This window comes from Ascaphus truei, unplaced genomic scaffold, assembly GCF_040206685.1.
Source record: "Ascaphus truei isolate aAscTru1 unplaced genomic scaffold, aAscTru1.hap1 HAP1_SCAFFOLD_717, whole genome shotgun sequence".
Taxonomy (NCBI): Eukaryota; Metazoa; Chordata; class Amphibia; order Anura; family Ascaphidae; genus Ascaphus; species Ascaphus truei.
Window position 1 is genome coordinate 127,478 of NW_027457051.1, and position 23,486 is coordinate 150,963.

Sequence of the window (23,486 nt, forward strand, 5' to 3'; positions counted from 1 at the left end):
GCCAGCGCCCCCCACCCCCTTCTCAATTCAATTCAACTCCTTATTAGCATGTAAGTGATATCACACAATAGAGTGGAAATCGAACCTCTTCTTGGTCTCGACTCACAATGTTTACATTACACCTCAAGCAATTATATTTAAAAAAAAATATATATATATATAATTTTTGCAGTCTATTAACCTTAATTGACCTACGGGAGAAGAAACGTGAGACCTCTCCACATCCAGGACTGGAATCCCTCTGGAAACAAGAAGAGCGTTTGGTACAGATGTCAGCACAAAAAGCAGCTTTTACAGCTATTGAGGGACACAGGCTCGATTCTGTGCCGTGCGACTGATATCATTCTATTATAGACCATCATGTGAACGGTCATTAATCTACAATGATTGTTGGATGTTTGTGTACAGACCCCTAAAAAAAAAAAAAAGGGTATTGAAACGTAACAGCTTTGAAGTCTTAAACCAAAATGTCCCAAAGTTTGTCAATGGATTTCCTTAGGTGGCAAATAAACATGGTGTTTAACCTTTACAGTGCTGGGGGGCTGGACCTCCGCATCATGTGATCTCTCCTGGAAGTCACATGACACGATTGGTGTCCAGATGCCAGAAAGGGAAAGCGAGTAAGTGTCCCAGACGCCCCCGACATGTCCCACGGGCGCTCTTCCATTAGAGATCTCCAGTATAATCCGAAAGAATCCCCTTTTATATATTGACACAGTTGTTGTTATACTTACCAACCGTAAGGTCTAAATGATTTCTCTCCCCTAATGCACGTAATCTGTAAAGGCAGCCGCTCTGGTAATAATACTGAAGGAACTGCACACAACCTACATGAAATAAAACAGGGAAATGTGCGTTTGGAAAACGGGATATGACAATTTCACAATGTGCTAAAACAGGGATCTTCTCCTGGCGCCCAGCGTGGGGCCCTGACGAGGCCTCCCTGGGGCCCCGTGGAGTTACTGGGGCCCCGACGTGGAGTTCCTGGGGCCCTTCGACTCGGCTTCTGCTAAATTTCATACTAGTCACTTAGGCCGCCAAGTGCAGATTTTCACAAACTGGTAATGTAAATATACACGGTACTGACGTGACATTGCAGTAAGTTTGTGTCCCTTCTACTCTTACATGTCTCCAAAGAAGCCGGGTCAGAAGAGTCCTGGTCTCGAGGGTTTGCAGCGACGCGATGAGGACTTCTGACAAAACTATTCTGTGTCCTACATCTAAAGCAGGGGGCGGCCAACAGGACAGGTTTTCAGGATATCCCGGCTGCAGCACTGGTGGCTCAATCAGAATGACAGCTACCTGTGCTGAAGCAGGGATATCCCGAATACCTGGCCCGTTGGTGACCCTTGAGGTCTGGAGTCAGCCGCCCCGGCTTTATTCTATACATAGGATGTGACCTTTAACTACTCTCAAATTCTGTAGATGAGCGGACGGTCATTTTTGGGGATTCATATAGGAAGGATATTTATATAATAAAACACATTCTAAAAATAAATTAGTCAATTGCCTTGAAAACAGCAATCCCTCATAACTAACCGCTAACTAAAACGGGGATCTCCGTTGCTGTACCCCCTGTTTTCAGGTCCGGGGACCTGCTGGCTCACGAGAAAATTACTGGTATTATTTGGTGGTTTTTAAAAAATGGGATTTAAAAAAACTGCCCAATAGGAAGCCCCCCAGCCAATGTTTTGGCTTCCTATTGGCTGGAGATTTGGCAGCCATTTTGGTTCCCCCTGAATGGAGATTTAAATCTGGTAACTTCCCCGGGGGGGGGGGGGGGTGTCAGAAGTGAGAATAGCATGTTGCGTTAATACATCTTGTCACCGTATGCACACACATTACCATTACATCTCTGGGTACTAACAGCCACCTACGAGAACTCTATCCACGTAGAGCAGACCTGCGAGGCTTCTAACGCGGGCGGATTTACTTACTCTGAAAAATGGAAAAGGCCAGAAATTGATTGCGGAAAATCTGGTACATGAGACCATTTGGCCTAAAATAAAAAGGGAAATTCATTTAAAAAAAAAAAAAAGTTATTACATCAATAGCTTCATCTTTTTGCTCCCAGGGAGCCTTGCGAGAATATAAGCAATGCATTGCACACTCAGGATCAGAGAGGATCCATGCACGGGGTCAATCACTAAAAATCAGGGGTGCCCAACTTCAGTCCTCAAGGGCCACCAACAGGTCAGGTTTTCAGGAAATCCCTGCTTCAGCACAGGTGGCTCAATCTCTGGCTCTGTCTATTGAGCCACCTGTGCGGAATTAAGGACGGATTGAGCCACCTGTGCTGAAGCAGGGATATCCTTAAAACCTGTCCTGTTGGTGGCCCTTGAGGAGTGGAGTTGGCCACCCCTGACATGAATGAAGCTGACATCTTCCTGGGCACGGGAGACTGCTTCACGTTTTATTTAATAGGGCAAAAGTAGCTGTGAAAGTGCATGTCTCCTACACCTGCTCGTCTCACCCCATTGGCCAATCATACTGTGATTACACTGCAGGCAAAGGCTTCTGGGTGTTATCATGTGGAATGCAAACTAGGAGCTAAAGCGGACGTCTCGTGCCACACTGAAAGCCTCACAACTGCAAAGACCTCACAAGCAACGGATGTCCGAAATCCGGGAATATTCCGATGCTGCAGGCAGCCGGTGATACGCTGTACAACCCGTACGGGTATGAACCGCCGGCCCCTCGTGCAGCGAAGGAGTTACGGGCATCGCACTTACCACGTTAACATCACCCCCGAAAGAAATGTGGACACGTAGTGATGCGAGACCCACCATCCCTTTATCCTGCGTACAAACAGAAAATATACGGAGACCGTTAATCATCAAATCAACAAAAAAACAAACATTCAAAAAGTAAACTGGGGGGTGGGGGGGGGAAGAGAGAGAAGAGGAACTGATCGAGCCACCTGTGCTCAAGTAGTGATAGCCATAAAATAGGCCTGTTGGTGGCCCGAGGACGAGTTTGACAGCTCTAGTTTAAAGGCAATGCAGAAAGATCTAGCCCAGTGACGCCCCAATTGTGTTTCAGCAACAGAGCGACCGTTCATGCGAGTATGTGGCTTGTGTGTGTCTATAATTACACTGCAGTTTCCTTTAATGCTGCGCTGTTGGCACTCGCGCTAATCTGTCTGCGTTACTCGCAGATTAAGCCCAGATCCACAAAGCTCCGTTACATCAGCGCGCGTAACGAGGTTACCTAAAGCAGGAGCGACCGTTACATCAGCGCGCGTAACGAGGTTACCTAAAGCAGGAGCGACCGTTACATCAGCGCGCGTAACGAGGTTACCTAAAGCAGGAGCGACCGTTACATCAGCGCGTGTAACGAGGTTACCTAAAGCAGGAGCGACCGTTACATCAGCGCGCGTAACGAGGTTACCTAAAGCAGGAGCGACCGTTACATCAGCGCGCGTAACGAGGTTACCTAAAGCGCAGGAGCGACCGTTACATCAGCGCGCGTAACGAGGTTACCTAAAGCAGGAGCGACCGTTACATCAGCGCGCGTAACGAGGTTACCTAAAGCAGGAGCGACCGTTACATCAGCGCGCGTAACGAGGTTACCTAAAGCAGGAGCGACCGTTACATCAGCGCGCGTAACGAGGTTACCTAAAGCAGGAGCGACCGTTACATCAGCGCGCGTAACGAGGTTACCTAAAGCAGGAGCGACCGTTACATCAGCGCGCGTAACGAGGTTACCTAAAGCAGGAGCGACCGTTACATCAGCGCGCGTAACGAGGTTACCTAAAGCAGGAGCGACCGTTACATCAGCGCGCGTAACGAGGTTACCTAAAGCAGGAGCGACCGTTACATCAGCGCGCGTAACGAGGTTACCTAAAGCAGGAGCGACCGTTACATCAGCGCGCGTAACGAGGTTACCTAAAGCAGGAGCGACCGTTACATCAGCGCGCGTAACGAGGTTACCTAAAGCAGGAGCGACCGTTACATTTCAGCGCGTGTAACGAGGTTACCTAAAGCAGGAGCGAAAGTCACATCAGCGCGCGTAACGAGGTTACCTAAAGCAGGAGCGACCGTTACATCAGTGCGCGTAACGAGGTTACATAAAGCGCAGGAGCGAACATTATGCTCTCTGAGATAACATGGTACCCTCAAAGCTAATTATATGCAAAGCCCAAACTCCATCTCGTTGGCACGGGGTCACCGTCACGTTATTGTAGCGTAACATTGCGTTATCACCCAGTAATGTGGCATTACGCAAGTCTGGCGTTACTTCGACCCAGACCCCGAAACAGGACTTCTGCGGCGGTGTTACAGTCACCCGTACCCCGTAAAAGCCCTATATCAGCGTCAGGGCGGGAGTAGTAACGCAAAGTTTAGGTAGAAATTAAACAACGTAACCAAGTCCCATCGTTAACCATCACCCCTACGGGGCCGTTAATAGTCAAACCCTACGCTCTTTACGGGAGGAAGACCCCTCGTTAGTCTTGACGTGGCGGCGTGAAGTCACAAAGCAGCGAGCCAAGCTGCCGGGTTTTAATTTATTTTCCCCCTTTAATATGCGCATCAATACAATCCGCACAGCGAGAAGTAATTAGCCAAGTTGCCGATCGATCAGCGAATATTCCGCTCGGGGGTTCACTATATGGCTGCAGAGGAGTCTTCTGCAGTTAGTGTGACTTTGTACAATTTTATTTATAAAATGTGTTACCAGGAAGTAATGCAGTGAGAGTTACCTCTCGCTTTCAAGTATGTCCTGAGCACAGTTAATATGACAAATAGTACATGGTTACAAGTACAGTTACATAAGTGAACAGCGGTATACATTATATACGATACATTGCATGCACAGTTAATTTAAAGTGTTATATGCAAATGGTTGCTATAGAAAAAAAAAGGCTTGCTATATTATAATACATTAAAAATGTCATTCAGAGTTGAGAAAATACTGGTAGCATTTTTTTATTTTTATAGTGCAGAACTGATTGAAAAAAACAAAAAAACACACGTCGGATATTACTTGGTCTGCGGCTTTTAAGGTGCTTTGTGGATCTGGACCTAAATGCCTGGGGGAAGTCTCTCTTTCACCCACTAGAGGGCATCGCTGTCTACCAACTTCGTCTATTCCAATACAATCTATTTACAGTTCAAAGTTCAGGCAGCCGTACTGCTCCTGGTCTGGTCTTAGGCTGGGGCCATGGTACCGCAGACTGTACCGAGCGATCAGACTTCCTTAAGGCAGTGTTCGCGTCCATGCGGAAGCGGGAGGGGGCGCGCGTTGTGCAAGAAATCAGTTCAAACTGATTTCTTGGCGTGACAGGCCGGTCACGTGAGCGGTCTGCCCAATGAGGGCAAACCAGCTCCGTGACGCCCTGTCCACCATGGCCAGGGAAAGCACCCGCTGACCTCACAGCCTCCGCACGGGCGAAGGCGCCATGGCCAGGGAAAGCACCCGCTGACCTCACAGCCTCCACACGGGCGAAGGCGCCATGGCCAGGGAAAGCACCCGCTGACCTCACAGCCTCCGCACGGGCGAAGGCGCCATGGCCAGGGAAAGCACCCGCTGACCTCACAGCCTCCGCACGGGCAAAGGCACCATGGCCAGGGAAAGCACCCGCTGACCTCACAGCCTCCGCACGGGCGAAGGCGCCATGGCCCGGGAAAGCACCCGCTGACCTCCCAGCCTCCGCACGGGCGAAGGCGCCATGGCCAGGGAAAGCACCCGCTGACCTCACAGCCTCCGCACGGGCGAAGGCGCCATGGCCAGGGAAAGCACCCGCTGACCTCACAGCCTCCGCACGGGCGAAGGCGCCATGGCCAGGGAAAGCACCCGCTGACCTCACAGCCTCCGCACGGGCGAAGGCGCCATGGCTTGGGAAAGCACCCGCTGACCTCACAGCCTCCGCACGGGCGAAGGCGCCAGGGAAAGCACCCGCTGACCTCACAGCCTCCGCACGGGCGAAGGCGCCATGGCTCGGGCCAAAGAGGCGTTAAAAAGTTACACTGTGCCCAATTGTTGAAAAGTAAATGTTCACGTTTAACATTGAGGAGAGACTATACTGACCATATCTTACAAAGGTTTATAACACACGTACGCTGAGAAAGCAGAAGACGCTTCCTAAAATAAGTCCGTCTCGCAATAGAACAGGGGAACCATCAGGGTCCCTAAACAAAAGGAGAAGTGGCTCTCTGGGCCTGCAAGTCAGGAAGTGCCTACACTGCCAGCCATGCCACGGCAGCCAAACCGCCGCTGGCGCAACAGCGCCATGCATGTCGCCGCCAGCACAACTCGCCCCCATTCAGATCTCTGCGCCGCCATCTTTAAAGGGCACCGCGGATCTCCCCGCCGGCCGTGTAAGGTGCCCTTTAAAAGATGGCGGCAGGGGGAGGAGAGATGTGAAGCGGTAGCGTCCTACAGAGAGTAGTGCCGGTGGCGAAATGCGTGGCGGGGGAGAGCCGGTGGAAGTTTCATCGCGGCGAAAAGTTCTGAACCGTTGACCACTGGGTTTCATTTTAAAGAAGCCGCCCCTCAGATGCCTGTATACATTGAACTCCTAAGTTAGTATTTTACCCCCTCAGCCTGTCCTGTATTAGTGCTAAAAATTATTATTTTCTTCATCTCTAGCTTCTGGGGTCACCATACACAGCATTGGGCTCTGGGGAGAAACCATTTTAACCTCCCGGACACATCTCCTGAACAAATCATCAGATAAGTGTTGGAAAGTGCAAGAGGTGATCGGTTAATGTAACAATGCAAGAGGTGATCGGTTAATGTAACAATGCAAGAGGTGATCGGTTAATGTAACAATGCAAGAGGTGATCGGTTAAAGCTGCAGTTCAGTCTATCCTGCATGTGTGTTTTTTTTAATAAATCAGTTCTGTAGTAAGAAAAAATACTTTTAGCATTTTCTGTTTTAAAAAAAAACAACTTTTAAAGACCAATTTTCTTGAATTCTATTTTAACAGCCATTTGCTAAGGCACTGCCCCTTCATGTCCTGTCACAAGCCCTGGCACACCCCTTTGTCAGCCCTGCCCTCCCTCTAGCACATGTCAGTGCAGGAGTGCTCATGAATATTCATGAGCTTCCACTGAGTGACAGAGGCAGAATATAAACATATGCCAGCTTTTAATATGTCACCAAATTTCGCCTATCAATACATGGAGAACGAATTGACTGGCAGCTATACAGTTCTTTAGGTAATTAGAGATTGCACACATGAAACTATTGAAGTAAAAAAATTAATTTAAAAAAAAAAGACTGAACTGCAGCTTTAATGTAACAATGTAAGAACAGTGATCAGCAGACTGATCCTTTAAAAGAGAATACAAGAGTTCTTCATAGATGAAATGATCGTGTATGGATCCGCCCAAACCTCACAGCTGCATTACAGTGACTGTACATAAGAAGACACGGCTTTGTCAGCCAGAGGCAGCTGCAACACATTACGAGTTAAAGCTCACAATTCTGTACATGCTGCCGGAAAGCTGCAGCTCTTACGTCAGAGCCGCAGACACAGATACAGTGGCGGTTCTGGGCTCACTCACCTGGAACCATTGCTGACGAGGATACTTTCCCTTATCGTCAGTGTGCAGAAGTACCAAACCAACAGGAAGTTAAACACTTCATCTGTAACCCTGGGAAACAAGTGCACGATTAGCACGGGGGATCACTATACGTGCAGTGCAAACGGTAGTGCAACAGGCAGCCCTGCCAATAAAGAGGGGGTGTTACAGCAGCAATCTCCGCCCACCCCCCTGGAACCAGAGATGGGGGGGGGGGGGTTCTTCAGCGATTAACTGCACTATTTTCACCATTGGAGACCCCCTCCTTCCTGAGATACTTCCTGGGGAAGTTACCGGTATTACTTCCTGGTTTTCAAAGGGGGATTTAAACGGTCGCCCAATAGGAAGCCGTAACAGGTGACTTTCTCTTGGTCTGAGGTTTGGCAGCCATTTTGTTTCTGCATAGAACCCAGTACTGTACTGGATAAGCCTTGCTCACCTTAAAAACAGATAAGGGTGCTCCCTAGGAAGTAGATATATACCTATATACCGAGTAGGTGCTAGCGCCAGGAAGGAAAGCCTGTTGTGGCGCACACACGTGGCGAATGTATAATGAAAAACATTAAAAACACCCTGCTTCAGCACCGCTGGCGCCATCAGAGGCTCAGTCACCGATTGAGCTACCTGTGCTGAACCAGGATATCCTGAAAACCTGCTGGTGGCCCTTGAGGACTGGAGTAGGCCAGTCCTGATTTAGAGTAACCGGTATTGTTTGAAGCTGCAGTGTGCTCACCCAGAAATGCTTTTCTACCGAGAACACACTGAACGCAATTGAAACAGCAGTGATACATCGTGATAAATCGTGATAAATCGATGCACGTCTCTTATCAGATTCACTCGTTACAGAGGAGTTTTAAAAACATATAAACCAAATATTTAACAAAACACAAACATTAAGGCAATACAAAGAATATTCTTATATACAAAATGTAAAGAAAAAAACCTCAACGTTAAAACATTATATAATAAATTATACAATGAATGAAACAAAACTCAATATTAAAGCACATTTTACGATAGAAAAACAGAACAATAGTCGTTTGCACAGTTGGTGATGATAATTTAGATAAACAAAACATCAAAATATTATGCAGAAAAACATGATAAAGCATTCATTTTACATTAAATGGTACAGATGCAGGAAAATGTAATATCACCGTTATTATCAAAATATTAATCAGGACTGAATTTAACCTTAGTCTAATCAGACAGACACACAATATTTGGTGTCAAGATGCATATACTATGAGGATATTTAATTCAATATTCATTTCTCACCTGTAATGAAGAAAGAACCTGCATGTGATAGCTCCCAGCAGCAAAATTATCGTCAAGTAAAGCTTGAATTTTTCATATTCATCCTTGTAGGCAAACCTGTAAATACATTAACAGCAGCTCCGTGGGGAATGATGTGAAATCAGGCGGAAATCACATGGACATTGTTACAAAAGGACACACGGAAACACAAACTCAAGAGCTAAACTCCAAGTAACAGGCAGTGAAGCACAACAAAAAGACCATGAGAACAGTCACAACCAACAGGTCACCGCGGCCCCGAGACATCCGCCACAATACAACTTAGGCCGAGTCCAGGGCGCCTCAGCCCGCGCGGAGGCGCGCCGAGGGAAAGCGGGGGCTTTCCCTGGCCTTGGTTAGTGCGCCGTCCGGGGGCGGGCCAGTGACGTCACGGAGCTGGTTCGTCCTCATTGGGCGAACCGCTCACGTGACCGGCCCTGCGCTCCCATGAGCGCGAAGATGTAAAATTTTCATAAGACCTACGCTTCCGCACGCTTCCGCACGCGAGCCCCTGCTAAAGCCGCTCTCATTGCGGCTGCAGGGGCTCACTGCAGAGCAGCAGCGCGCCTCAGCGCGGGTCAGCGCTGACCATGCCCGAGGCCTTATTTGTGGGACTTTAGCTGCAAATACAAGTCATGAAAAATGAAATAAATAGGAGAATCACGTCACAGGCGACATTCCCCTACACTGTACGGTGCCAGTTCCGCGAAGCTCTGCGCATGTGACCAGCACTATATGAAAATATACACATTTAGCTGAAGCAGAGAGCAACGAAATATTACACCGGCTCGTCTTGCTTTTTCCTTTTTTTTTTTTTTTTAAACCGAAAAAACTTCAGGAAAGATTGAAGATTTAGGCTTTTACTTAATAAAAGAAACTATATGCAATAACCCAGAGCGGGCAACTGCAGTCCTCACGGGCCACCAACCGGTCAGGTTGTCAGTATATCCCTGCTTCAGCACAGGTGGCTCAATCAGAGGCTCAGTCGAAGACTGCACCACCTCTGCTGAAGCAGGCACTGATTGAGCCACCTGTGCTGAAGCAGGGATATCCTGAAAACCTGACCTGGTGGTGGCCCGTGAGGACTGCAGTTGGCCGCCCCCGCCTCTCCCATCACTGGCCTGTAAGGTGTCCTCCATTCCCAGAGAGGGTCCCGTGGCATTATTGGGGATGTTTATTCGGCGTATGTAATTTACATCTCCATTGTACCGCGCTGCGGGATGTGTTGGTGCTGTACAAATAAACGAGGATAATAATAATAATGGCAGAAGACCGTTAAGTACATAACATTACCTGGGTAACATACTCACTTTGCTTGGTTACTAAGAAGAGTAACGTTCACATTTCCAAGCACCAAATTTAAGTACAAACTGAAAAGAAAGAAAAAATAAATAAAAAATAATAATAATAATAATAAATAAGACTTATTACTTTAAGAACATTGAATAAGGCAAATGGACCAGTACTTCTAATTATCTGGACAGATACTTTAAATGAGCGATTCCTAACGGGGGTACGTGAGGTGTCTCTAAAGGGGTTAGCCAAAACCTATCTGTACTGGCGGCTCCCAGGCGGTGTAGCGAATTCCTGAGCCCGTGTGGGGACTGCGCACAGCAAGACCCCAAACTGCACCTTACTGTGGGGGGTATAACACACTTACAGCAAGACCCCAAAACTGCACCTTACTGTGGGGGGTATAACACACTTACAGCAAGACCCCAAACTGCACCTTACTGTGGGGGGTATAACACACTTACAGCAAGACCCCAAACTGCACCTTACTGTGGGGGGTATAACACACTTACAGCAAGACCCCAAACTGCACCTTACTGTGGGGGGTATAACACACAGCAAGACCCCAAACTGCACCTTACTGTGGGGGGTATAACACACTTACAGCAAGACCCCAAACTGCACCTTACTGTGGGGGGTATAACACACTTACAGCAAGACCCCAAACTGCACCTTACTGTGGGGGGTATAACACACTTACAGCAAGACCCCAAACTGCACCTTACTGTGGGGGGTATAACACACTTACAGCAAGACCCCAAACTGCACCTTACTGTGGGGGGTATAACACACTTACAGCAAGACCCCAAACTGCACCTTACTGTGGGGGGTATAACACACTTACAGCAAGACCCCAAACTGCACCTTACTGTGGGGGGTATAACACACTTACAGCAAGAGCTTCCAAAGCTGCTCCCCACAATGCTTTGCATCCACAGCAGCAAGGCATCGTGGGATGTGACTTTTGAAGCTCCCGCAGTGTGAGACAGTTATACCCCCCCCCCCCCCCATGCTGGCTGCACACACGGAGGGGCAGTTTGGGGGATTATTAAGCGTGTGTTCCACCCCACGAGCTCAGGCCCATATACTGCCTGGGAGCGGTCACACAGGTCTGTTACCTTTTATTGGACTAACTAGTAATTGATATGTTACAAGCAGGGCTGCCGACATGAGGGGGGGGGGGGGGGGGAGAGAAGAGAGCCGGGATAAGTGTCCCGGCCCGGTGGCTGCGGAGGGCCTGACAGCCGGACCAAGCAGTTTGGCCCAACTTCTTCGCCCGGCTGCCGGTCCTCGGCTCTCTCCCAGCTGCGGGCCTCCCTCACCGACTGTCCCATGCTGAACCTCTGATGCTGGGGCGTGCTGGGCCTCTCAGACGTCGGCACGCACTGGAAGCAAGCTGGGCCGAGCTTCCGGCGCACACCGGCATGAGAGAAAGGCCCGGTGCATGCTGATGTCAGAGGCTTGGCGTGGGACAGCGAGTGAGGGAGGTCGAAGCGGGTGTTATATGTATCTATTTGGGGAGGGGTTTTTGTATGTATGGCTGGGTGAGGGAGGGAATGAGTGGGGAGGGGGGGGGGGATTGAGTGCGAGTGGGGTAATTGGTGGAGGGGGGGGAGAGAGAGTGTGAGAGGAGAGGGGATGAGTGAGGAAGAGCAGGAGAGGGGGGGGGGGGAAAGAGAATACATGGGAAAAGGAGGGGAAATAGAGAAGGCTCGTGAGTTGTGAAATGGGGGGGGGGGAGGGGGGCCATCGCAACGCTAGTCCTGGGCCCGGGAAATCTGTCTGTGACCCTGGTTACAAGCTTTCCAACGTCTCGGGGTCCTGCATGGGGTATGGCAGAAATACAACATACAGTGTATGTAAGAGGGATCTCTGGGTACAATGGCTGTACACAGGAATGTGAGGTAAGAGGAGGTAGAAGCAGGCAGCCTGGGGGGGAAATTATCAGTGAGACACACTGTAGAAGGCTTTTCTCTTTTGAAATGCAAAGACAGCGAGACATTAAGGAGACGCGAAGGGGGATTGAGTCGGACAAGACAGTGAATGTGTCCCCCTCGCGTCTCCTTAATGTCTCGCTGTCTTTGCATTTCAAAAGAGAAAAGCCTTCTACAGCGTGTCTCACTGATAATTTCCCCCCCCAGGCTGCCTGCTTCTACCTCCTCTTACCTCACATTCCTGTGTACAGCCATTGTACCCAGAGATCCCTCTTACATACACTGTATGTTGTATTTCTGCCATACCCCATGCAGGACCCAGAGACGTTGGAAAGCTTGTAACATATCAACTACTTGTTGGTCCAATACAAGATATCACACCTCGCTCCCTCCTGTGTTACTACATGGAAGGACCAGCCCTGCGCCCCGCCCTTCTTTGCTTACAGTATTGTTAGCGATAGTCTGATGAGTCGGAAATACGATTAATTAGGGGTCTACAGAGGAAATATTTTCTAGGGGGGGGGGGGGGGGGTGCACAGAATAAACAAGGTTGGGAACAGCTGCTGAAACCCATGCTGACACCATTTATCTTAAAAGCAACATAAAAGAAACATTTCTGCTCCCCCCCCCCCACACTGTATGCCTTTTTTAATACATTTGAATATATTAAGCTGCCTTGTGTTGCTATAGCAACCATTTACGAAGACACCGCACTTCCTCTTTTGAAATAGGCAGCCATATTGCGTGCCCCGGGGAGCAGGATCTTCGCCGTGCGGTCGGCGGCTTGGGTAATTACATTGCTGTAAACGTGAGGAACTGCGGCAAGAGGCAAAGCCCCTTTAGCATGGATAAGGAAGTACTCCTGTTTTTGGTCATAAGACTTGTAACAATGTTACCTCTGGTACACACACGCTTCAGGAGAGACAACAACTGCGCAATTATAAACACGTGTGTGTGTGTTCGATTGTCACGGGAAAGTAGAGAAAAAATAAATATCTATTCTTTAAATAAAAAAACACACACACACACAGTACCTCTTCTGTGGAACACAGGCATTAAAATATCAGCACCACTAATATCTATTTCATATAAACAAACTAAAGGACAGGATACAAAGAGAGGGACTGTTAGACCGTGAGGATACATTACGTACATTGTGTTACTTACCCATTTTTCTTTGGCAAATAGGCTTCCATGTCAAAGAATGCATTATGCCGCTCCTTAATGGTCGTGTTTATCTGCTGGATGAGATCCGCTTCCCCGAGGCTTGCTGTGTGCTTATGCCTGCAAGTGAAACATACAGCACATTAATGCAGCAATCCCACTTTAGTTTTTTTTTTTATTGGTTGGGTACTGGAGGGTCCCCCGTAGCGGAACGGTGCCACTGTCAGCTCGGGGGATCCCCTATACTCATCATTGAACTTAACCAGTTTAAATGGCCAACAAATCTCAGGCCAATAGGAAGTCGCCATGTCATCAGTTGCAGCTTCCTATTCGACAGCCATTTAAATCCCCTTTAAAAACCAGGAAGTACAACAGGTAACTTCACCGGGAAGGGTGAGAAAATAGCACAGTTCTGCCCCGGAGGATAACAGTGTAATCAATACACCTAGTAACTTCTCCCTAATACCTCCCGTTCCCACGGCCAAAAATCGCAAGCTGGCGCACACAGATTTTGCGCCCCTCTTCGTACGGAGGAAGACACGACTCCTGGAAGTACACAGGGATATAGAATACAGCACTTTGGGTATTGATTTCACTGGCAGGGGTTAACCTGGTGTGGTGTGCTGGCAGCAGGTTTCCCAAGTATATATTTGGCGTGTTCTCATTTCTGCGTGAAGGGCGATAACCTCTCACGGGGGATTTAGCAGCCATGCCCTCTCTCTACACACCGCAATTATTTTTGCTACAGGTATGCACATGTATAATGTATTCACAGGAGAGACAACACCATGAGCTTGGCAGTGTGCAGAGATCTAAACAAACAGCTCCCAACAGCCCCCAGATCCGCTTAACTCTGCAGCAGGATACATCATAGGCAGGTGCCCAGATCTCTTAAATGGGCAACACCAAAAAAAGGCAAAGCTATTCTTCCAAGGACTAGAGTAATAATTGGCAGTGACATGGTTAAGTGGCTGTACCATTTCGGGGACAGATGCCTTTTTTTTTTTTTAATCAAATCCAACAAGTATTTTTAAACCCTTTAGCAAAGTTATTATGTATACTACGGACTTGGGAGGGGATTGTTTTCCTCTGGCTGCTCCCTTTGCACTGATGCCTCCGAGTGGTCAACAAGAGTTTGCACAGGAACCCCCCACCCCCCCCCCCCAATTATCTGTCTTGGTTCTCTGATAAGGACAGGGTTGGAGAGGAGTAAAGATAAAAAGCTGGTTGACAAACTTCTCCCATTCAAAGGCCCACACAATTTACAATTAATTTCCATGAAAACAATAGCAGGCAGATATTTGCTTTTAGCCCGGTTAAGTTAGTTTAAGGAAGCCAATTAGATTGTAAAATACTTTACATGAAGGCCGGGTTTCTTTGGCCGGCTATGTGGCCAAATACCAAGTTTGTTGGCGAATGCCCAGGCAAAGTGTCCTTGATCTGGCCTTCACCAGGACCATGCATGGACACTATAGTTAGTACATGTTCTGTACAGTTACCTTTGGAGGTTGCATTTCAGATCTGCCAGGCGCCGTTTGTGCTTATTTATGTGTGTGCTACAGACACTCTGAAGGTTGTTGAGCTCTTGTAGTTTCTCTTTGTACACCTTGTGACATTCCTATAAAGAGAGAAAAGACAAATAAACTGCGACAATGAGGTTGCAGAGAAATGATATTGTCCCCTCAATAGAAAAATACAAATATTCTGACAAACAGTTGTGATAGAAGCTACTTTACTTCTATTTATTGATAAGAGTTCAATATTCTCTGTACCCCACGGCCTCTCCTCTCTCTCCCCCATAACTTGATTATATAATTGCGAGAGCAACACGTTCTGCTTATTTCGGTCAGAAAATATATATAGTTACAAAAAATATATATAAAGTTAAACCAAAGGCATCGATTTTTTCTTTGTACCCACGATGGATTAAGATTGGTCCAACGGTATAATAATAACGTTATTATATAGCGCTAGCAGCGATGGATACACAGTTTTGCACGCACATTCAGTTCCTGTCCTTGTGTGATGATTTCCGTATTTGCGCCAGAGGCACAGGGACATGGCCGACTTGCCAGGGTCACAAAGAGCCGATATTGGCATTTCCACCGGGTGCACCGGCGTTAAAGGCAGTGCCCATTACCAGTAAAGGACCAGAGAAAGCAGACGTGACACCCAGGGATGGGTAAAACCACATGGTTTTACCTCCTGGGCTTTCCAACTAGCAGAACAGGATTTCCAGGTAATGGTTTCCCAAACAAGACAGGATGCACCGTGCACAAAACACCACTGCAAATAATAAGTTATCTGTAACCTTGATCTCGTTTGCCTTCAAATTGCTCAACCTGCATTTTGGGAGCGGGGTGCTGACACAGGTGAAATAAAACCCATGTTTCTGTTTCCCAGTTCTAAAGGGTTTCTATCCTTTTAATCACACTGGTTGTGTTCAACCCTTTCCTATGTCCCGTGGACCTTTATACTACTAGATCCCAATTTCTCCTGCAATACTGAAAACACTGTATTATAGGAAGCATAATGTCAATACAGAACACATTCAGTTGTGTTGGTGCTGCCGTAGGCATGCTCAGGAAATGGTGTTGGGCAAACTTTCCCAAGCCAGCAGGCAGACCATGGGTTACTGGCTGATCACAACAGGTCCAGAGTCATAAAGGAGACATTCCTCAACGCAGTGCCAGACAGCACACACACTACATCCTAGTGCCAGCCAGCACACACACTACATCCTAGTGCCAGACAGCACACACACACACTACATCCTAGTGCCAGACAGCACACACACACACACTACATCCTAGTGCCAGACAGCACACACACTACATCCTAGTGCCAGACAGCACACACACACACTACATCCTAGTGCCAGACAGCACACACACACACACTACATCCTAGTGCCAGACAGCACACACACACACACTACATCCTAGTGCCAGACAGCACACACACACACACACACTACATCCTAGTGCCAGACAGCACACACACACACACACACTACATCCTAGTGCCAGACAGCACACACACACACACACACTACATCCTAGTGCCAGACAGCACACACACACACACACACTACATCCTAGTGCCAGACAGCACACACACACACACACTACATCCTAGTGCCAGACAGCACACACACACACACTACATCCTAGTGCCAGACAGCACACACACACACACTACATCCTAGTGCCAGACAGCACACACACACACACTACATCCTAGTGCCAGACAGCACACACACACACTACATCCTAGTGCCAGACAGCACACACACACACTACATCCTAGTGCCAGACAGCACACACACACACTACATCCTAGTGCCAGACAGCACACACACACACTACATCCTAGTGCCAGACAGCACACACACACACTACATCCTAGTGCCAGACAGCACACACACACTACATCCTAGTGCCAGACAGCACACACACACTACATCCTAGTGCCAGACAGCACACACACACTACATCCTAGTGCCAGACAGCACACACACACTACATCCTAGTGCCAGACAGCACACACACACTACATCCTAGTGCCAGACAGCACACACACACTACATCCTAGTGCCAGACAGCATACACCCTACATCCTAGTGCCAGACAGCACACACACACTACATCCTAGTGCCAGACAGCACACACACACTACATCCTAGTGCCAGACAGCACACACACACTACATCCTAGTGCCAGACAGCACACACACTACATCCTAGTGCCAGACAGCACGCACACACACTACATCCTAGTGCCAGACAGCACACACACTACATCCTAGTGCGGCTGGCTTTGATAAAGAGCACCCTGGCACTTTTTTTCCCTGTTAGAACGTGGGAATTTGGGGTTTCCCCAAGTTCAGGCCATTAGAAATCTGTATCAGCTTCCAATTGGATGGCCATTTAAATCCTCTTAAAATCCAGGAAGTAATACTGGGAACTTCGCCGGAGTCTCAGTGTAGCCATGGCTGGTTCCTGGCTACCATTCTGCCCTCACTGGCATGCAAGTCCTGGTAAGAGCAGGCAGTGCCAGTAGTAATTAAGGCTTTTCCCCACACAAGGCATCCTGAGTGACAGGGGAAGAGGTGGGATTAGGTCTGAGTGTTGCCCAATCCTGGGTTCAGACCTAGTACCTTCCCCCCACTGTACTTAAGGAAGGTGCAACCCCCCCATTCTTAGTGTGTCTCTACTGTGAGAGAGACAAGGTATCCCACAGGCCTGCTGAGCATTGTCAGGGCCTGGTCCTCTTCCCTAAGGGGAGGAGTGAGTGATTACCTATTCCCCTGGTCCTGTTAGAGGCTGGGGAAGAGCAAGGACTGCTGCGGGGGCCCTTGACCCGTAGTGAAGGTCCAGGGACCGTCCTGAGTTTGGGAGACCAGAGCAGAGACTGTATTGGGCAGAGGACTGCCATGTAGCTGTGAGTGTACAGGAATAAACCCGTTCCAGTTGAATATACCTCCGGCCTGGTGTGTGATCTTACTGGGGGGGAGAGGTAAACGTTTCTACCGTAGGAGATCACCTCCATACATCTGGAGCTTATGGCAGATGGAGGCCCTGTGTACCACGGAGTAAATGTCGGGTATATACCCCAGAAGCCGGTCCTGCAGTCCCCACAACCATCGGCTGACAACTCAGCCTCTGCAGCCTCAACAGGTAGCATGCACCGTACACCTGGTAACAGGGGGATCTCCCATCGTGTGGGGGAAACACCGTTACATCAGTAACCAGGGGGGGCACCCAGAGCCCAAAATAGCTCGGCTCAGCTCTGAAGGACCTCCCGGTTCCAATGCGGAATAAAAAAAATAGAAGGATGTGTTAATTAGGGGCGATTGTCACTTTAACCCCTGCGGTGCCGGAGGGTCGTGCCACCTCCTTCGCACTTCTGCAAAATGAGCGTGGGGCAATGACAGAAGGGCCCCTGGGGTGGCACTTATTTGGACACTGTATGACATTAGAGCACTGAAGGGGTTAAGGTAGCCCGTACACACACACTGAATATATTCATACATTAGAGCTTGGCAGAGACATACCAGCATTATCCTATTATATCTGGTTTACTTTAGAGAGCTGGCACAATATCTATTTAATTCAAGGTGAGACGGGAGACATTTCGCTTTGGCTTAAAAAGGCGCAGTGGCTTTTTCGCAGGAATTACACTATTCACAACAGGGTAGGCAGAAAGCGCTCAGCTATTTAATGGCTTCATCATTTCATGCAGGTTTATTTAGCCTTGTGAAAGGCCCAACAACAGATCACTGCAGATGCACAGATACACACTGCTTGTGTGAGAGGCTGGGCTCATCATTAAAGGCACAAGGAATGTGCCACAAGGTCTAAATGTAAATTGAGGTTTCTGGTTACAAAACTGAAAAGGAATGGGGTCAGCGAGTCCTCGGAAGTGGGCTCGTGTGATTCAAATAGTGCTGTCCTAATGACTTATATTTAAGTATATCTGTTTGGGGGGGGAGGGGGGTGTTTGTTTTTTTAAATCTCTGCTTTGATATATTAGTGTCGTCATATTAAAAAAAAACAAAAAAAAACACATTGGTTATTTGTTGTCGTTATGTTAAAAATTACATTATTTTTCTTTTAAATCCGCGTTTATCAGTGTTAACAAAAGGAAAAGAAATGCGACATTATTTTGTGTTTATTGGAGCACTTCTGTTGCTTTCCCATACCAGCTTGTGTTGTCTTTGTCACGTACCTGTGGCTGTGTTACTACTACAAGAGGAGGATCTCAATAGGAAACGAAGCTTCATCGGCAGGTTTTAGTCGTTTTAACCCGAAACGCAAGATTTAAAAAAAAAAAAAAAAAAATACATTTTAGTGGCTTGTATTTTGTTTTTCGGTTAAAATCTAAAACCGGAATCCCTACTTACATTGCCGCTTCTTTCCTTGTTTTTTTTTTTAAGCGGGACGTGGACACTAATTGCTGGTTTGAATTATTGCAGCCTCCTGGGGGATGCAAAGCAATGTACCCCCCTGGCAGACATTAGGTTCAAACACCCTGGGATCATTTAATGGCACAAAATTGTCCCTTATTACAAATGCATCAAAAACTGGTACGGTCTTGGGGACAGCATGTCCGGCGAACATTGTAATGCTACCATAGGACGCTGTACTGCAGGTGTCCAAGAACAGAGAAACAGCTGTGAACATACCTGTAGGTACATCCCACCCCCAAGGTCAAGAGGTCGGATTAAGCCCTGTCATTTTTATTGCATGTATTAAAATGGAAGAATATAGAAGATAGCCAGGAAGGCTTCATGCTGCCTCATATCTGGCAGAGATGTAATGTTCGATAAATGACGTACGCTTTATAATGGCATATATCTCCTCGGAGTGCTTTACATGGTCACTCCCCAAATCCACCGAGATTGGAAATTCTTGGGGGCAGGGCCTTCCTTGTGTTGCCATTTATTTGCCGGTTTTATCCTCATTACCTTGTACTATAATTTAGTAAAATCCCTGCGTACACTGTTGTTGGTGCCATATAAAATCAAATTAAACGTACACACACACCAACAGGTGCAAGACGTCTGGACACTGACAGTGTGCAAATTTCCTCCCATAATGTATCTTTAAGGGCAAAAATCAGGTAAGATCTATAATCAATAACCTAATAATCCTTATTAAACTGAATGGTTCCTTGCCCTTCTTAACCCTTTCTGTGCTGGACACAACTGCAAAGCAACATGACACATTTCAGTCTCACCCAGCAGCACAGCGGTTGGAATATTACATTGCAGACTAGAGGTAATGACATTGTTTGTTAAAATTAACCACGTCGCTGCCAGAGGCCTCACTGACTGCAGAGGGGTGTGCAGGGAAACGGGGTGGGTGGGGACACCCCCAGAAGGTGACTGACTGAGGGGGTGGGGGGGACACCCCCAGAGGGTGACTGACTGCAGAGGGGTGTGCAGGGAAACGAAAAATATTGAAGGTGTCAGATATATAGGAGGTGGTGGCCCCTGAAGGTGTCAGAGAGGGGGGGACCCCCAGAGGGTGACTGACTGAGGGGGGTGGGGGGGGAACAGACACCCCCAGAGGGAGGGTGACTGACTGAGGGGGGGACACACCCAGAGGGTGACTGACTGAGGGGGTGGGGACCCCCAGAGGGTGACAGGGGACACGGGGGCTGCAGCTGTCAGAGACAAAAAGGGGGTCATTGATGTCCTATAGCACTAGGGGTGCACAGGTGACCCCCCCCCCCCTCAGCCTGCCTGGTAGTGGGAAGACCTCACTGGGGGGTCCCTGTACCTTGGCTGAGGTGGCTGATACACACACCCTCCCCCCCGCGGTGGGCTCCCCTTCCCCTCCCTTACCTGGAGCTGCAGGAACTCCTTGTCCAGCTCTCCCCACTGCCCCTGGAGCAGGGACATGTCGGGAGCCGTGCTGCCCTCACCTCACACCGCCGGCCACGCTCGCACCGTGACGTCATCTCCCCCACCGCTCCATCACCCACTGCGCATGCGCGAGCTCACCCTCTCCCAGCTCCCCGTGTATTCACGTTATCAGGCTACACTGTGCCGAGGGGCGTGGCTAAGGACGCAGCTGGGGTCTGCTGCCCTATACAGGGGGGCGTGGCTAAGGACGCAGCTGGGGTCGGCTTCTCTATGCTGGGGGCGTGGCTAAGGACGCAGCTGGGGTCGGCTTCTCTATGCTGGGGGCGTGGCTACAGATCCAGCTGCTGCCCGCAGGACTATGCAGAAGGGCGTGGCTAAGGACGCCTCCGCTGCCCGCTGCACAATGCAGGGGGCGTGGCTATGCAGGGGGCGTGGCTAAGGACCCAGCTGCACTGGGCATCTTGTTTATTACATCATGTCATTTACATGCATGTTATATTATCATGTCATTTACATGTGTAACGGGTATTCCCTTGTGAATACAGACACTACTACCTGCTGTGCAACCTGTGTGGCTCTTAGGAGCCTAAGCCTCCGCTCGGGGAACCTGGGGTACATACATATAACACAATCTCGTGGTGCAGCGCCTCCACCTGCGACGGCTCCCGCCAGAGGAGGAGTGGTTCCGCGCAGGACAAATATATATATATCACTCCACACACCGCATGTTAAATAACCAATGACTTTACTGTAAGCATATACTTATTCATAAATCAACAGGTGTCCCTCTCTAGAGGAGACACTGACTACTGCGTCTCGCAGGACGCTCCCACCTACACCGGGTGATCCCACCCCGTGTCCAGTAACCCCACACAATATGTCCCGCACCCTTAAAAGGGAGAGGATATGTGTGACTGCGCAGCCACTAGTCCCGTATTAATAATATATGTAGGATCGTTGGTGCACTTGTTGATGGTTACCTGCCGAGCACTCCAGTGCCCGGGCCTGCCAAGGAGCTTCACAGAGGATCCAAAGGCTGACGAGTGAATACAGGAACTACCGTCCAGGGCGATCCCACCCGGATGGCTGCTGCAGCGGCAGCGGAGGTCTGAGCCCAAACCTCTGGATGGACGCGCGGCGTCCGCTGTGTCCCTAACTGACTCTGTGTAGTAAGGGGCAGGGTCCCTAACCTGGGGCCTGTCCCTACAACACTCAACTACTGGTGACTCAGGGCTATCTGGGGCCTAGGGGGCTGCTGGCCTAGTGCAGGGAGTCACTGACTCCTGCACCCTACCTCCTTCCCCTAGCTGCTCCTGACGCCGACTGACTAGCGTGCCCCAAGCCCGCGAAATGTATCTATTCTCCCCTGCAGGGAGATGCTGTAGCCCTATTGGCTCCCTGGGGTCACGTGGGGCGGTCCTGGGGCTCATGGGAGATGTAGTCCCTTCTGTGAGTCCTCCCCTGAGTGGCTGCCTCTCGTGCGCTGTCACTGCGCGAAGACATAGAAGATGGCGGCGCCCTCGCCGCCCTGCTTCGGGAGCGACGGGAGCCCTGACAACGCGATCGCGGCCTTGGCAACCGGCCGCACGCGTCCACAGCAACCCCTGAGCAGGATCCTGACCGCCCCCACTCTTCCGAGCGGCCGACGGGACCGCCATAGGCTCAGCGGCACCCGCGATCGCCAGGAAGGTGAGGGGGGGCTTGGCAGGCAGGAGGGGACCTGGCTACACATGCATGTTATATTATGATGTCATCATAATATAATAATGGCGTCACAAATATTATAACATATTATACATGTCATTTACATGCATGTTATATTATGATGTCATTATAATATAATTTATTTATTTATTTATTTATAAAATATTTTACCAGGAAGTAATACATTGAGAGTTACCTCTCGTTTTCAAGTATGTCCTGGGCACAGAGTAAAACAAATAATACATGGTTACAAATACAGTTACATAAATGAACAAGGTATACATTTATATACAAGACATTGCATGCACAGTTAAAGAAAATATATATTATGAGCTTATGAAACAGTTACAGACCAGATTAAAGTGTGAGACAGCCTTAGATTTGAAAGAACTTAAGCTGGTGGTGGATATGAGAGTCTCTGGTAGGTTGTTCCAGTTTTGGGGTGCACGGAAGGAGAAGGAGGAACGTCCGGATACTTTGTTGAGTCTTGGGACCATGAATAGTCTTTTGGAGTCTGATGGCGTCACAAATATTATAACATACAAATGATATGTAATTAGGTGAAAGTAGCCGGCGCTGCTCGTGAATTCTCCGAAATAAAAAAATACTGAGATTTATAAATGGATAATTCCATTTTTTTCCGTTTCTTAATGTATAATGTATTTTTATTCTAATGCTGTTGGGTAAACTATATTTTGTTTTGTTTTTTTCCATCAGGCACAAACCATGCACATTTTTTCCAGTTCCCACTCTGGAGCATCCAACATAAACTTGACCAATGTGCATAAATAACATGGATTTTCTCAATTCAGTCCCGCTATTTACACTCCTGACGAATTTGGGTAAAATCAGTGCAGTTTTGAATGGTTCAGCCGGCCATCTTGATTAAAAATGGCGTCCAATTGTATCCAAACATAGACAAAAACCTGCTCCCTGATCCCAGAAACCTTCATGCAAAACAGCTGAGTGATGCCCAGTGAGAGCAAGTGCGAATAACCAGCAGGAGGCGCTGTGTGAACACACTAATGCAGGCTTTGGGCCTTTATAAATAGAAATAAAAATTAAATTCAAAAGCAGCCAGGGGAAGAAAAAAAAGCGGCTCAGTGAGTGTGCGGCGTATCTAGGGGAGTCCAGGTGTCCAGTATTGAACCGGACTGTCCTGAATTTGGACACTGTCCAGTAAAAATGAGAGGT

At 48.5% G+C, this 23,486-nt stretch overlaps 1 protein-coding gene across 1 annotated transcript; it reads right to left on the reverse strand.

The window, feature by feature from the left end:
• Positions 1 to 191: 191 nt before the first annotated feature.
• LOC142486038 (transmembrane protein 120B) lies at positions 192 to 20,790 on the reverse strand. Its single transcript, XM_075584694.1, has 10 exons — positions 20,568 to 20,790; positions 14,717 to 14,835; positions 13,221 to 13,337; positions 10,137 to 10,196; positions 8,809 to 8,904; positions 7,513 to 7,602; positions 2,733 to 2,798; positions 1,938 to 1,999; positions 735 to 827; positions 192 to 241 (listed from the first exon to the last, which is right to left on the reverse strand). The coding sequence occupies exons 1-10, from the start codon at positions 20,622 to 20,624 to the stop codon at positions 192 to 194; spliced, it is 810 nt and encodes a 269-aa protein (XP_075440809.1). The 5' UTR covers positions 20,625 to 20,790.
• Positions 20,791 to 23,486: the final 2,696 nt, after the last annotated feature.

What these genes read in the sequence shown, in the direction of transcription:
- LOC142486038 (XM_075584694.1), bottom strand. Translation starts at nt 20,624, where the DNA reads ATGTCCCTGCTCCAGGGGCAGTGGGGAGAGCTGGACAAGGAGTTCCTG. An exon ending in GGCCTTTTCCATTTTTCAGA is followed by an intron (nt 828 to 1,937) that starts GTAAGTAAATCC and finishes TATTTCATGTAG; the next exon opens with GTTGTGTGCAGTTCCTTCAG. An exon ending in TCATTTAGACCTTACGGTTG is followed by an intron (nt 242 to 734) that starts GTAAGTATAACA and finishes TCTTGTTTCCAG; the next exon opens with AGGGATTCCAGTCCTGGATG.